The sequence below is a fragment of the Struthio camelus genome, chromosome 19 (assembly GCF_040807025.1).
Source record: "Struthio camelus isolate bStrCam1 chromosome 19, bStrCam1.hap1, whole genome shotgun sequence".
NCBI lineage: Eukaryota > Metazoa > Chordata > Aves > Struthioniformes > Struthionidae > Struthio > Struthio camelus.
This window is the reverse complement of record NC_090960.1, coordinates 1,681,283-1,695,168: the sequence shown is the minus strand read 5'-3', so window position 1 is coordinate 1,695,168 and position 13,886 is coordinate 1,681,283. Positions and strand designations below refer to the sequence as shown.

The 13,886-nt window shown below is 73.6% G+C and overlaps 2 protein-coding genes across 2 annotated transcripts; one reads left to right on the top strand and one right to left on the bottom strand.

Moving 5' to 3' along the window:
* Positions 1–380: 380 nt before the first annotated feature.
* On the top strand, positions 381–8,387 carry KIF19 (kinesin family member 19). The gene is made up of 17 exons (XM_068914196.1): positions 381–623; positions 1,242–1,322; positions 2,803–2,913; positions 3,021–3,108; positions 3,201–3,337; positions 3,509–3,634; positions 3,732–3,917; positions 3,997–4,143; positions 4,230–4,352; positions 5,105–5,261; positions 5,343–5,523; positions 5,617–5,812; positions 6,415–6,685; positions 7,014–7,108; positions 7,182–7,339; positions 7,417–7,483; positions 7,563–8,387. Exons 1-17 carry the CDS (start codon positions 585–587, stop codon positions 8,385–8,387), a joined length of 2,988 nt encoding a protein of 995 aa, XP_068770297.1. The 5' UTR covers positions 381–584.
* Positions 8,388–9,184: 797 nt separating this feature from the next.
* On the bottom strand, positions 9,185–12,489 carry BTBD17 (BTB domain containing 17). Its single transcript, XM_068913911.1, has 3 exons — positions 12,369–12,489; positions 10,437–10,713; positions 9,185–10,350 (listed from the first exon to the last, which is right to left on the bottom strand). The coding sequence occupies exons 1-3, from the start codon at positions 12,460–12,462 to the stop codon at positions 9,270–9,272; spliced, it is 1,452 nt and encodes a 483-aa protein (XP_068770012.1). The 5' UTR covers positions 12,463–12,489; the 3' UTR covers positions 9,185–9,269.
* Between the last annotated feature and the right edge of the window lie 1,397 nt (positions 12,490–13,886).

Here is a 13,886-nt window from a genome sequence, read left to right as displayed (position 1 = left end):
TCTGCAGCTGGCGCGTGCCGGACCGCTGGAGCCCGGTGCCGGCTAGGCGGCTCAGGGAGGGCCAGCCCTGAACGCTCCGGGGCAGGGAGGGGGGAAGGCGTGCGGCGAGCCCCGCACCGTGCCCCGACCGCGGCCACGCGTTGCCCCCGGCCCCCTCCGTCCGCTGCCGGGAGAGGGCGCGGAGCAGGGCAGGAGCCAGCGCCGCGCGTCGCCGGCCGCTGCGTCAACAGGAGCCGGCCGCGCTGCCCGTTGTTGTGTACAGCTCAACCATCTCCAGGGGACCGGCGAGCCGGGCAGGCCGAGCCGGGCAGGGAAACGCTGCCTCCCCCGGGGCCTCGCAGCCCGAGACCCTGCCGGGAGGGCAGAGGGATCGCTCCCCGTCCCCGAGGCTGTGCTGGGCCAGGCTGGGCTGGAGGTGCCCCGCGGCGCCCTCCCGGCCGCGCAGCTCCTGCTCCCTGCGGTGCTGCAGGGCGTTTCGGGAGCTGGAGCAGGGCACCAGGCTGCAGCGAGGGGACAGAGCAGGGGACAGCGTGCCCCATGCCCCACACACCGGCTCCCCTCAACCCCTGCATCCTGGCGAAGACATGAAGGCTCCGGGGGACACCGAGGACCAGCAGCTCGCGGTGAGTCCTGGCGGGTGGTGGGACGGCGGGGACCGTGGGCGCACCGGCCCCGAGGGCTTTGGGGCACGGAGGAGAGGAAGCGGAGGGGCAGGCGGGAGCTCGCGGGGTGCACAGCATGCTCCCCCCGCGCACCACCCACCGATTCCCTTGGGATTGCCGGGCTGCGCCGTCCTCACCACTGCGAGCTCACCCCTTCCCGGAGCCGCGCTGCGTTGGTGGGCTGCAGCGTGCATCCAGCACCCCTCACCCCGGCGTCTGGGCACCCCAGGCTTCCTCCCGGCCCGCGTCCCTCACGGCTCCGCAGCGGAGCAGGGCCCGGTGCCAGCGGGAGGACGGGCTGCCCGGGCTGCCCCTTTAAGGCTGGTCCCAGCGGTGTTCACTTTCTTCCCAGGAAAATGAAGCTCTAATTGCTGCGCCGGGCATGGGAGGGTCCCGGGGGCTGGCGATGCCTCGGCAGCCCACGGCCAGCCCGGCGTCACGGCTCCCTGCCTGGCGTGCTCGCAGCCACCAGCCCCCCAGGCAGCGGGCGATGGCCTGCGTGCAGGTGCCGTGTCCCCCGGGGCCCCCGCCGCTGCTGCCACCGCCACTGCCCCACGCTCACCGGCCCCTGTTTTGCAGGTGGCTCTTCGCATCCGGCCCCTGAGCACGGCCGAGCTGGAGGAGGGCGCCAGCCTCATCGCCCACCGCCTGGACGAGCAGGTATGGCCGCAGCCGGCTAGACGGGGCTGGAGAGACCCCGGCGGGGACGTGGAGCCGGGGCTGGGTGTCGCAGGGTCGCTCCCAAGCGCCTGCTCCCCGCGCTGCTGCAGCCCCGGCGGCGGGGAGGGACAGGGCTTGTTGCAGGCTCCCGGTCCGTGCCTGGCGCGTTGTCCCCATTCACGGTGTTGGGCGCTGCAGGACGGCGGGGTGTGCTGCCCCCGGGCCGTGCAGGAGACCCTGCAGCAACGGGGCAGCGGGAGGGGACCCTCTGGGGGCTCCGGAGGCTGCTTTGGGTCAGGAGAGGTTGCTGCAGCGCCGTGGGATGCCCAGCGCTGTCCGTCCCCGTCCCCCAGCCCGACCCCCTCGAGGGCTGTGTGCCCAGGGGGGTCTGGGCAGTGAGGGAGAAGTAGGGCAGGACGTGCCGGGGCGGCTTGCATTACCAGAAAGGTCAAAATCTGCATTGCAACGGGATACGGCAGGGATGCCGGGAGCCACGGCGGGCGCAGCATGTGGCCCCGTCGCCCCTCTTGGCATCACCTGCGAGCGGGTGGCTGGGGACAGTGCAAGGTGGGTCTCTCCCGAGCGGGGTCCCCACAGGGTGCCAGCACCCCATCCCGGGCCAGAGATGCCCGGGCAGCGGGCACCTCCCCAAGCCGCGTTCACAGCAGTGCCTTTGTGCCACCGCAGCCAGGTCGGTGCGCACCGCGCTCTACCGGCCCGGCAGGTCCCCTGGCACCGCACACAAAGCTGGCGCTGAGCCCCGCTCGGGGACAATGGGCCGATTGAGGAGGCAGAGGGGGCCCCACCGCCCCGCTCACCACCTGCCGTCCCTGCTCGCCCGGGACGCTGGCCCCAGCCCCGTGGGGGATGTCGGCGGGCTCCTGCAAGGGCTCGGCCCCGCGCAGCGCGTCCTGCCTCCTCCCCGGCCCGCTGGGCTCCCGGCAGCCAGCCCCGGCAGGGACCCGGGGAACGGGCACCCCGCCAAGCGCGTGCGAAACGGCTCCTGGGGCGTCCCGGCCAGCCGGCAGCGAGCGACTGCGTTACCTTCGCCAGGGCCCCGGCTCTGAAACCCGAGTCCCACCTGGGTCCCTCGGGACACCGGGAACCCGCTCGCCTGCAGGGCCGGGGTGCGCGAGCGGGTGATGCACCCTCACCGCCGGGTCCTGGACCCGCTGCGGCCGGGACCGAGCTGCTCGCTAGATGCTGTCCCGGGCATCCGGGCTGCGGCGTGCCGGCGGCAGGGAACCCCGGCGTCCGGGATGGGGAGAGCGTCCCGCTGCATCGATCTGTCCCCGCGCATCCTAGGGGCTCGACACCTCCGGGTGCCACCTGCCCGTGGGACCCTAGCCGCTCCTTAGACCTCAGGGCCCAGCCGGCTGCTAATTAGCATCGTTAACTGCTGTGCAACACCCGGCGCGGCCCCTGGGCCGGCCCTGCAGCTCCATGCCCGGCTCCAGCCCCGCTCGCGGCCCCCCGGCAGGTCGTGGTGCTGCGCGACCCCACGGAGGACCCCGATGACATCCTCCGAGCCAACCGCTCCCGGGAGAAGTCCTATGTCTTCGACGTGGCCTTTGACTCCACGGCCACCCAGGTGGGGTCTGGGGGCCGGCAGGGCGCCGCTGGGAGACGTGGGTCTGGGGGCTGGCGGGGGGCGGAGGGTGCAGGGGACGTGCCCTGGGGCCTCTCGCCCTCCCGCAGGAGACCGTGTACGGCGCCACCACCCGAGGCCTCATCGCCAGCGTCATCTCCGGCTACAACGCCACCGTCTTCGCCTACGGCCCCACCGGTGAGGGGCGACGGGGGCCCCGCGGCCCTGGGAGTGGGGCAGCCCCACGGCAGGGGGTCCCGGCCCCACGCCAGCCCCCTGCTCTCCCCCAGGCTGCGGGAAGACCTACACCATGCTGGGCACGGACCGCGAGCCCGGCATCTACGCCCGGACCCTCAGCGACCTCTTCCAGGCCATCGAGGACGCCAGCGGCGACGTGGGCTACGAGGTCTCCATGTCCTACCTGGAGGTGCGGGCGGCGGGGGGAGGCCGGGGATGCACCCCCAGTATGGATATGGGGACATCCCCCTGTCCCTGGTGACGCTGCCCCAAGCAGGGTGTCTTTGGGGGCCGGGGCGACGCGGAGGGATGCTGCGCCCCGCACCGGGCGCGACGTGCCCAGCTCCTTCCCTCTGCCCAGATCTACAACGAGATGATCCGGGACCTGCTGAACCCCTCGCTGGGCTACCTGGAGCTGCGGGAGGACTCCAAGGGTGTCGTCCAGGTGGCCGGCATCACCCAGGTCTCCGCCATCAACGCCGAGGAGGTGCGCGGGCATCCGGAGCATCCCTGCCCGGCAGCCTGGCGGCGGCACCGCGGGGCGCCGAGGCGGCGAGCCCCCGGCGCTGCCCCGTCTCCCCCAGGTCATGCGGCTGCTGGTGAAGGGCAACAAGCAGCGGACGCAGGAGCCCACGGCCGCCAACCGCACCTCGTCGCGCTCCCACGCCGTGCTGCAGGTCTCCGTGCGCCAGCGGAGCCGCCGGAGCGGCGCGGTCCGCCTGGGCCGGCTCTTCATGGTCGACCTGGCAGGCTCGGAGCGGGCGGCGCAGGTAGGGGCGGGCGGCCGCCGGGGGCTGCGGCAGCTCCAGGTGCCACCGCCGCGGCCCCGGCGCTGCCCTCCCTCGCCAGACCCAGAACCGCGGGCAGAGGATGAAGGAGGGAGCCCACATCAACAGGTCGCTGCTGGCCCTGGGCAACTGCATCAACGCCCTGAGCGACAAGGCGAGCAATAAGTACGTCAACTACCGCGACAGCAAGCTCACCCGCCTGCTCAAGGTGATGGGGGGCCACGGCGGGTGGGCACGGATGGCGCAGGCTGGTCCCCCACCCCGGCCCCTCTCACCCATGCTCTCGGCGGCCAGGACTCCCTCGGGGGCAACAGCCGCACGGTCATGATAGCCCACATCAGCCCGGCCAGCACCGCCTTCGAGGAGTCACGCAGCACCCTCACCTACGCCGACCGGGCCAGGAGCATCAGGACCACGGTAGGGCCCTGCTCCTCCGCCTCGCGCCAGCCCTCCGCCGGCCGCGTGGCACCAGCTGCGGCCCCAGCCCCGCTGCCGTCTCCGGCCGGGGAGGCCAGGAGGTGTGTGTCCTTGCGCTGCCTCGCTGGCCCCGGAGCAGGGACACCCTGTGGGGCGCTGCTCTGCCAGCTGTGTGCTGCTTGGGGACCTGCCAGGGACCTGCTCCATGAGCTCTGCCCTGTTGGGGACCTGCTGGGGACCTGCCAGGGACCTGCTCCATGAGCTCTGCCCTGTTGGGGACCTGCTGGGGACCTGCCAGGGACCTGCTCCATGAGCTCTGCCCTGTTGGGGACCTGCTGGGGACCTGCTCCATGAGCTCTGCCCTGTTGGGGACCTGCTGGAGACCTGCTGGGGACCTGCTCCATGAGCTCTGCCCTGTTGGGGACCTGCTGGGGACCTGCTCCATGAGCAGTGCCCAGCTGGGGACCTGCCAGGGACCTGCTCCACGAGCAGTGCCCTGCTGGGACCTGCTTGGTGACCTGCTCCATGAGCAGTGCCCTGTTTGGGGACCTGCTGGGGACCTGCTTGGGGACCTCCTCCCTGAGCTCTGCCCTGCTTGGGGACCTGCTGGGGACCTGCTTGGGGACCTCCTCCTTGAGCTCTGCTCTGCTTGGTACCCCCACTCTGGGACTTGCTTGGGGTCCTGCTCCGCCAGCCGTGCCCTGCTCAGGGACCGTGCCGGGGGACGCGCTCACGCCGGGTCCCCGTCCCAGGTGAGGAGGAACCTGCTCAGCATGTCGTACCGCGTGGCGCAGTACGGCAGCATCGTCGCCGACCTCCGCAGGGAGATCCAGCGCCTCAAGAGCCAGGCGGACGCCGAGCCGGGGCGCCCGGGGCAGGGCGAGCGCAGGGGCCCCCGCTGCGTCCAGGGTAGGTCCCGGCCGCGCCGTCGCCCTCCGCCTGGCCCCGTGCACCCGGGAGCTGCCCAGCCCTGACGCCCCGCGCCCCCAGCCCAGGTGCGGCTGCCCAGCGCCCGCGGCCAGCGCCCGGAGCCCGGCTGGGGACACCAGGAGCTGCTGGGCGCCTGCCGCGAGCAGGTGGCCCTGCGCCGCCGCCGCCACCTCCTCGAGCTGGAGGGCACCGCGCTGCACGCCCGCCTGGAGGCCTCCCGCCACCTCCTCACCCTCGCCCGGTAAACGGGGTGCACGGCTCCCCCCCGCTGCAACGGGGACGGGGTCCCCCGGCCACCCGGGCGGGCGGTCACAGCACCTCCCCTTCACCGCAGGTGGGAGCAGAAGATGCAGCGGGGCTGGAGGAGGAGCAGGAGGGAGAGGAAGGAGCCGTACGGCCCCGGTGACAGCGAGCGGGACTTGGACACGGGGGACGAGCGGTCGGACGTGCCGGAACCGCCCGACGTGGCCGCAGCCCGCCAGAGCATCGTGGCTCTTGTGGCGGAGCAGAGCCGGCTCTGGGAGCAGAAGGTTTGGCAGCTCTGTCCTCAGCACCAGCAGATGAAATGCGTTTCACCAGGGAGCTGAGTTTGACAAGTCTCAGCCCAGTGACATGTGCTCTCCCGCAGCCCTGCTCGCACGGACAGAGTGGGGTTTGGGTCAGGCACAAGGGTCCCTGGCAGGAGAGGGTGGGTGCCCTTGGGGGGGTGGGGGGGGCTGGTCCCAGGATGTGGGTGCTGGTCCTGGGGCAAGGATGTTGGTGCCAGCTGGGGATGCTGGTCCCATGCAGGGGTGCTGGTCCTGGGACGTGGGTGCTGGTTCCCCAGGCAAGGATGCTGGTCCTGGGGTAGGGGTGCTGGTCCCATGCAGGGACGCTGGTCCCAGGGCACGGATGCTGGTCCTGGGGCAAGGACGCTGGTCCCCATGCAGGGTTGCCAGTCCCCATGCAGGGACGCCGGTCCCATGCTGGGATGCTGATCCTGAGGCAAGGACGCTGGTCCCATGCTGGGATGCTGGTCCCAGGGCAGGGATGCTGGTCCCATGCCGGGATGCTGGTTCCATGCTGGGGTGCTGATCCCATGCCAGGGTGCTGGCCGTGGGGCAGGACCGCTGACCCCGCTGCGTGCCCGCAGGCTGAGCTGGAGCGGCACCTCCGGGAGAGGCAGCAGCGCGTGCGGCGCCGGGAGGAGGCCCTGCCGCACTGGAGCAGCTCGGCGGAGCGGCGGGAGGTGCTGGGCCTGCTGCGCCGGCTGCACCAGCTGGAGCTGGAGCACGCGGAGACGCAGCCCCGCAGCCGGCTCGAGGGCGCCCGGCCGTCCCCGCCGGCCGCCGCGCTGCAGCGCCCCGACCGGCACCGTGCCCTCTGCGCCCGCATCATCCAGCAGCAGCGGCAGCTCATCGCCGGTGCGTCCCTCCCGCGGGTGCGAGGTCGTGACGTTACCGGCCCTGTCGCGACAGGCCGTGTTGCGATACAGCCCCGCTGGGATGCGGTGCGGCCACGTCCCTGGGTGGCGACATGGCAGTGCCAGGGCGAAGCCAGGGCTTATCGCAGCGCCCTCCCACCTGGGAGCGGCTGCAGGCTGCTGCGGTGCCCGTCTGTCGCGACATGAGGGTCTATCGCCGCGCTGCCCCCATGGGAGCCCTGCCCGGCATCACCGGGTCGCTGCAACCCGGAGCCGGGGGGGGGGCTGCAGGGCGGCGGGTGGCCTTCACCCTGCGCTCTCGCCGCCAGACCACCGGCTGTCGGTGCCGCGGCCGCTGCAGCAGCTCTACGAGACCTACCTGCGGGAGCTGGAGGGGGGCGCCGAGCGCCGCCCCCCCCCGAAGGTACCGCGGGGGTCCGGCCCCGGCGCTCGGCCCCGAGCAGGGCTGGTGCTCACCTCGCTGCCCCCCCACCCAGGGCACGTCCCTGCCCAGCATCCCGCAGGCGCCCGGCGTGGGGAGCCCGCCGGCCTCCGACCCGGCCAGCGCCCGGACGGGGGGCCCCGAGCGCCCGGCCCCGCCGCGGCGGGGGCCCCGCGGGGACGTCCTCCCAGCCCTGCTCCTCGGGGCGCGCAGGTAGGGGCAGGCAGGACCGTGCAGGCACCCCCCTCCGGATGCCCCACGGCAGAGGGTGACGGGGGTCCCCTCTGCAGCAGCGACCTGGCGCCCCTGCTCAAACGGAGCCCGCAGGCGCGGCGTCGAGGCATCGCGGCCCCGGAGGTGAGCAGGGACGTGCCGCGGCACCCCAGCCCCGGCGGCAGGGGCACGCCGCGGCTCAGCGCGCCCGTCCCTCCGGCAGCGCCCGCGCAGCCAGCGCAGCTCCTGGCCGGCGAGCGAGAGCGGCCCGGCGGCGGCCCCGGGGCGCGGAGCCGAGCGCCGCGGCGGGCTGCGGCGGTGGCGGCCGGCCGTGCCACGCGCCGCCGCCTCGAGCAGCACCGAGAGCATCGCGGCGGAGACCGCCCGGCGCCGCGTGCCGCTGAGCACCCACCACAGCTCACCGCTGCAGCAGAGCGAGATGCCCTCGTGCTGGCCGAGCGACGGCACGGGGCCGCGGTGCCCTGGCGAGGACAGCCCGGCCAGCAGCGCGGCGGGGACGGCCGTCCAGTGCCCGGACACCTGGGTCCGGGCACGCAAGAAGGTGGAGAAGAGGGAAGAATCGCTGGATGCCCAGAGGAGGAAGAGGCGGTCGCGGTCCTTCGAGGTCCCCGGCCGGCGGGTAGGTGCCGGGGTGGAGCGACCTCTGGGCGCCCCGGGGAGGATGGCACAGGCGCAGAGCTCCCTGTGGCATCTCTTCGGCCCCGGCCTGGGGCAGGCACCGCTGTCCGCCCCGGTCCCGCACCCACGGCCCCTCCGTGTCTCGCAGCTCGCCGGCCCCAAGGAGGCCGCGCCGCGGCCCCACGCGCTGCAGAGCAGCTCCGGTGCCCGGAGCCGGGGTGCTGCAGAGCCCGTCCGCCCGGCCCCGGCCCCCGGCACGCCGGGCTGCGCTGAGCCCGCCTCTCGCCCAGCTCCCGGGACCTCGGCACTGCCTGCCCCCTCCACCCTCAGCAAGTACCTGCTTTGTCAAACTGAGGCCGAGCCGCAGACCCGAGTCCCCGGGGATGGATGCAGCCGTGCCGGGACGTGACCGCGGCCAGAGCCTGCCAGCAGCCCTGGGACGGGCCCGCGCGGATGCTCAGCGCCCAGGGGATGCAGGCGGCTGCCCAGTGCTGCTGCGGACCGCCGGGGCTGCAGGGGCGCGGGGCGTCCGGGGAGGGGGGGTTTGTCCTTCTTAAGGGTCGCATTAAACGGAGAGCGGCTGAGCCGGGGAGCGGTGCGAGCCCAGCCCCGCGCAGCCCGCCGCCTCTGGCCCCGCGAGCGCCCCGGCCGCCGGCAGCACCCCACAGACGCCGCCGCACTGCCCACGCTCGGTTTCTGCCTTTATTAGGAGCGGGGGCGAGGGGTGCCCGGCCCCGGCGGGGAGAGGCCGGCTGCTGGCCCTGAGCGGGGACGGCGTCACCCTCCGGGGAGGTCCCCGGACCGCCCGCCCCGGCCCGGGCACGCGTCCCGCTGGCCGGCCGAGCCCCGGGGCTCTGCTGCCGGCGCGTCCCGTGCCAGCGGCCTCGCGGGCTGGCACAGAGGGACCCCGGCGCCGCACGTCCCTGGCTGCAGGGGCCGCGTGGCGGCCGGAGCTGGGCTGTCCCCGTCCTCGTCCTGGTGCCCAGGTCCCCGTGCAGGACGGTGCAGACCGTGCCTTTCGCCTCCGGCAGCACCGGCACGGGGCTGGGGGGGCTGTCGGGGACCCCCGTGCCCAGCGCCCCGCAGGCACCAGGGGACAGCGGGCGGCGACGGGAGGGGACGCGGCAGCGGGACGGTGCGAAAGGGGCGGCAGGGGGGAAGAGCCCCGGCGCAGGGACCTCCGTCTACCTACGAAAGGGAGGAAAGAAGGGAGGGAGAGAGGGGCGGCGAGGCGGGCACGGCCGGCCGGCGGGGCTGCGGCGGTCCCGGCGGGAGCGCGGCCCCTCGCGCGCTACTTCTTGGCCTTGATGAGGGAGTGGTAGACGGGCTTGATGATGATGTGGAGGTGCAGGGAGTTGTCGATGAGGTACTCGGAGGTGCGCTTCTGCAGGTCGGCGTGCGCGAGGAAGTCGGCCGCCTCGTCCGAGCTCTGGTGGAAGCTGTAGGCGTGCTTGACGAAGACGCGGCCCTGCTGCCGCACGCCCACCAGCACCGTCTTCTGGAAGCTGACGCCGGCAAAGTCGGAGCTGCTCATGGCCGGCGTGATGACGAGCCGCGGGCGGCCGTCCTCGATGCGCGCCGACTGCATGGCGCCCGAGACGGAGTCCGAGTAGACGGGGCGCAGGCTGACGGGCAGCCAGCGGGGCGAGAAGAGCACGTTCCAGGTGACCCGCTTGCTGGCGTCGTGGCTGCTGGGGCCCAGCTGCGTCTGGAAGCTGGTGCTGCGGTCGTCCCGCGCCGGGTTGTTGATGACCCACGGGGAGCCCCAGCCGGGCGCGAGGTAGTTGCGGGGCAGGAACATGCTGCAGTTGACGTCGAAGTACTTGGCGAAGTGGAGCGGCGAGGCGGCGTGGAACTGGAAGGCCTGGAAGAGCAGGTCCTGCACGGCGCCGTAGTGCCGCGCCAGCACCGCCGACTGCGCCTGCAGCCGGAAGAGCTGGCTGGGCGCGATCATGGGGTAGCGGATGGCGCGCAGCACCCGCTCGGCCACGGGGGCCTCGGGCTGCCGGCGGCCCAGCCAGCCCTCCACGGCGGTGTAGAGCTCCAGCTCGCTGTGCAGCACCAGGTCGGAGCGCTCGAGCAGCAGCAGCAGCAGCTCGGCGCTCACCGCCGCCCACTCGGCGCTGCCCAGCACCGCCGACAGGTTCCAGGCGAGGAACTGGAGGCAGCTCTCCTGCAGCGCCTCGTCCCCGACGCGCACCGCGTAGTGGTACCAGCCCACCACGTGGCCCTGGCTCGACTCGCTCGCCAGGTGGCTCTTCATGTAGTCGGCGACGCCGCGCTGCAGCGCCCGCACCCGGTACTTGCTGGCCAGCTGGTGCATGGGGATGGCTTGGTGCAGCAGGATGGACACGCCGCCGCAGTACAGGTACCTGGGGAGCAGAGCGCGGGGCGCTGACGCCGGCGTCCCCCCCACCCTCCCCGGCCCCACTCCCGGCCCCGGCCGCCCCCCGCGCACCTGATGAACTTGTCGAAGAGCGCGGCGCTCTCGGGCGGCTCGTGCAGGGTGACGACGCTCTGGTTGCGCAGGAGGCCCTCGAAGACCTCGCTCTGCAGGCTGAGCAGCAGCTGGTGGGTGTGGAAGACCTTGGCCTCGTCGGAGGCCGCCGTGCGCACCCGCAGCACCGAGTCGCTGGCGTTGCCGTGCTGCAGCAGCTCCTGCAGCCGCTGCAGCAGCGTCAGCGAGTGGTTGATGGTGGCCGCCGTGTTGTCACCGCTAAGGTCGGCTTTCTGGGCTGCGGGGAGACAGGACGGTCCCAGCGCCGCGGCCCGGCGCGGGGGCTCAGCGGGGCGGGACGGGGCGGTGGGACGGCGCATGGCTAACAGGGTGCCAGGGAGGTGTCACGCTGCACGCAGACTCCCTCCGCTGCCCCGGCCGCCAGGAGCTACGGGGAGGACGAGGGGCCCGGGGACGCCGGTGCCCTCGGGAGCTGCAGGCTGCTTTTCCGGCAGGGGAAGGGGCGAGACCTCCGTGCCGCAGCCCTGTGCCAGGCGGCGCTGGCTCCTGGCCCTGTGCCCTGGCCGAGGCGAGCGTGCCCTGGGCATCGCCCGGACCCCCGGCCTCGCCGGGCAGCCCACGAGAACCGGCCGGTGCCCAGGGCCAGCTGGCTCTGCCCTGCGCCCCACACCAGGGCTCGTGGTGGTCCTGGTGGGCTGGGGACCGCCGGCTCCCCGAGCATCGTTGTCCCCTCGCAGCTCCAGCCTCGTCCCCGGCCCCGCTCGGGCAGGCACCGAGGGTGAACGCCTCCCGCCCCGGGCTGCGTCCCCGCGGGGCCGGGCTCCTGGAGCAGCGAGGATGGGGATCCAGCCCAGCTGGACAGGAGCTCAGTGCTCCCGACGGTGCCCCTGGGTGCAGGGAGCCTTCCTCCCCCTCCTCTCCCTCCCACATGCCTGACACAGCTCCCACCACCGCCCCGGAGCAGGAGCATCTTTCCCTGAGGGTGAATTTGGCCCCGTCTCTCTCTCAAATCTGCATCTTGCCGGGTAGCGATGCTGCAGATTACCCTTCCCAGCTCCGGCTTAAGCCTGGCTAAGCAGGGATTGGGAATGGGATCGGGGGATCTCGCCCCGCCACGCCTGACATCGCTCCTTCACGGGGCTCCCAGGGCCGCAGCGTGCCAGGCGCTGAGCACAGCCCAGCACCTCCCAACGCTGCAGGGCACGCACGGCCACGGGGCACAGCACCACCGCGGGATATGGCACTGCCGTGGGGCACAGCAGGGCCATGGGGCACAGTACGGCCATGGGGCACGGCACAGCCGTGGGGCACAGCACAGCTGTGGGGCACAGCACGACTGCAGGGCATGGCATGGCTGTGGGGCACCACATGGCTGTGGGGCACAGCATGGCCATGGAGCACAGCACAGCTGTGGGGCACGGCATGGCTGCGGGGCATGGCAAGGCTCCAGGGCACAGCACAGCCATGCGGCATGGCACAGCCGTGGGGCACAGCACAGCTGTGGGGCACAGCATGACTGCGGGGCACGGCATGGCTGTGGGGCACCGCACGGCTGTGGGGCACAGCATGGCCATGATGCACGCACGGCCGTGGGGCACGGCGTGGCTGTGGGGCACGGCATGGCTCCAGGGCACAGCACCACCATGGCGCATGGCACGGCCATGGGGCACAGCATGACCGCGGGGCACAGCACGGCTGCAGGACACGGCACGGCCGCGGGGCGCAGCGCAGCCGCCCGCTGCAGCCGGGCCCCCGGGGTGCCCCGAGCCCAGCTCGGCCCGACCTTTCCCGCGGGAGAGCCGCAGGGATTGCCGGCTGCCCAGGCGGGAAGGACCCGGCCGTGCCCCACCCCGGCACCCCGGCGAGGGCGAGGGCGAGCGCGGCACGGCCACCCCCTGCTCCGGCCTCCCCCCGCTCCGCGGCCGCCCTTACCGGCTTGCACGGTGAGGAGGAGGAGGAGGAAGGCGGCAGTGGCACAGCCCCAGCGGCGGGCCGGCCCGGGCCGGGCCCCCGTCAGCCTCGCCATGGCTTCGCAAGCGCATCTGCCGGGGGCTCAGCGCCGCACTGGCGCGCGCGGCGCCCGCCGGGCTCTTATGTAGGCCACGACCCTCCCAGCCCGCGCCGCCCGCGCTGCCACATTGATTGGTGGAAACTGGGACCGGCCGTTTCCAAGGGAACCGCTTCCCGGCCGGAATCCATCCCATCCCATCCCATCCCATCCCGGCCCCCGGTACCCCGGCCCCGGTGCAGCCGGGCGCCCCGGGCGCCGCGCGGGGTCCCCTCCGGCTCGCTGGCTGCAGCCCGCTCCGGCTGCCGGCACCCGCCGGGCGCTGCCGCCGTCCCGTCCCAGCTCGGCGGCGACGGCGGCTCTTTGTGCCGCGGCTCGGCCCGGCGAGGCCGCGGGGACCGGCAGGCCCTTTGCATTCAGGGCACAGCGCGGCGGCGGCCTCATGGGTATTCATGCCGGCAGCCACGCTCGCCCTCCCATCACCATGGCATCCGGGCTGCCGGCAGGAACTGCCTGCCCTTTTCCCAGCCTTTGCAGCCAAGGGGCTCGGTGCGCCGCGCGAGCGCCCTGTGCCAGCCTCCGCTGGCCCCCCGCCGTCCTCCCCCACCCCGGGGCTCCGGCGCAGCCACGGGGCCGGGAGCCGGGAGCGGGCGGCGCGGGTCCCACGCGCGAAGTCACCTCCGCCGGCGCAGCGGGACCCCGCGTGCCGCCGGGCCGTTAACCCCTTCGTTGGGGGGGGGCCCTGGCGAGCGGCTCGGAGGCAGCGCCTGGACAGGCGCTGTGACCTTCAGCGCGTGACAGCAGCGCGCCCCGCTCGGGCCAGCGCCGCGCCGGGGAACATTAGCCTCTTGCCATTGATATCGAGTAGCTGTCCGGGCTGATGGGATTAGAGCTGGCGTCTGCTTTATTGCAGCTTCTGTGTTAAGCTGCTAAGTGAAGCGGAAACCCGGGGCGGCTGGCGTGCGTTTCACACCCGGCTCCGCTGCCTGGCGGCCCCCCGCCTCGCTGCCAGCAGAGCAGCCGCCGCGCACCCCCCAGCCCACCCGCTCAGGGGTCTCCAGCAGCAGGGGAAGGTGCTGGCCGGGACACCCCGCCGGGAAGGGGGCTCCGGCTGAGCGGGGGGGTGCTCGGCCCATCCGCACCCTTGCGTCTCCCTACCCATTTTCGCGGCTGCGAGGGCCCCGCAGGACGGGTTTGCTCTGGATTCCCGCGAGCCCGGAGGCAGACGGGAACCGCTCCGTCCCTGAGCGCCTGCCCGGCCCGGCAAGGGGGGGGGGGTTAGATACCTTTTCCAGATGTTGCACGTGGCAGATGTTGACACAGTTCCTGTGCGGGGATTGCACATCTGGGCCCGCTCCGCGGGGGCTGGATTACCAGGGGACCAGGGACACGGGTTGTCCCAGGGCGAGCCGGGGACGCTGCCCTTCCAAGGGCTCCTGCCA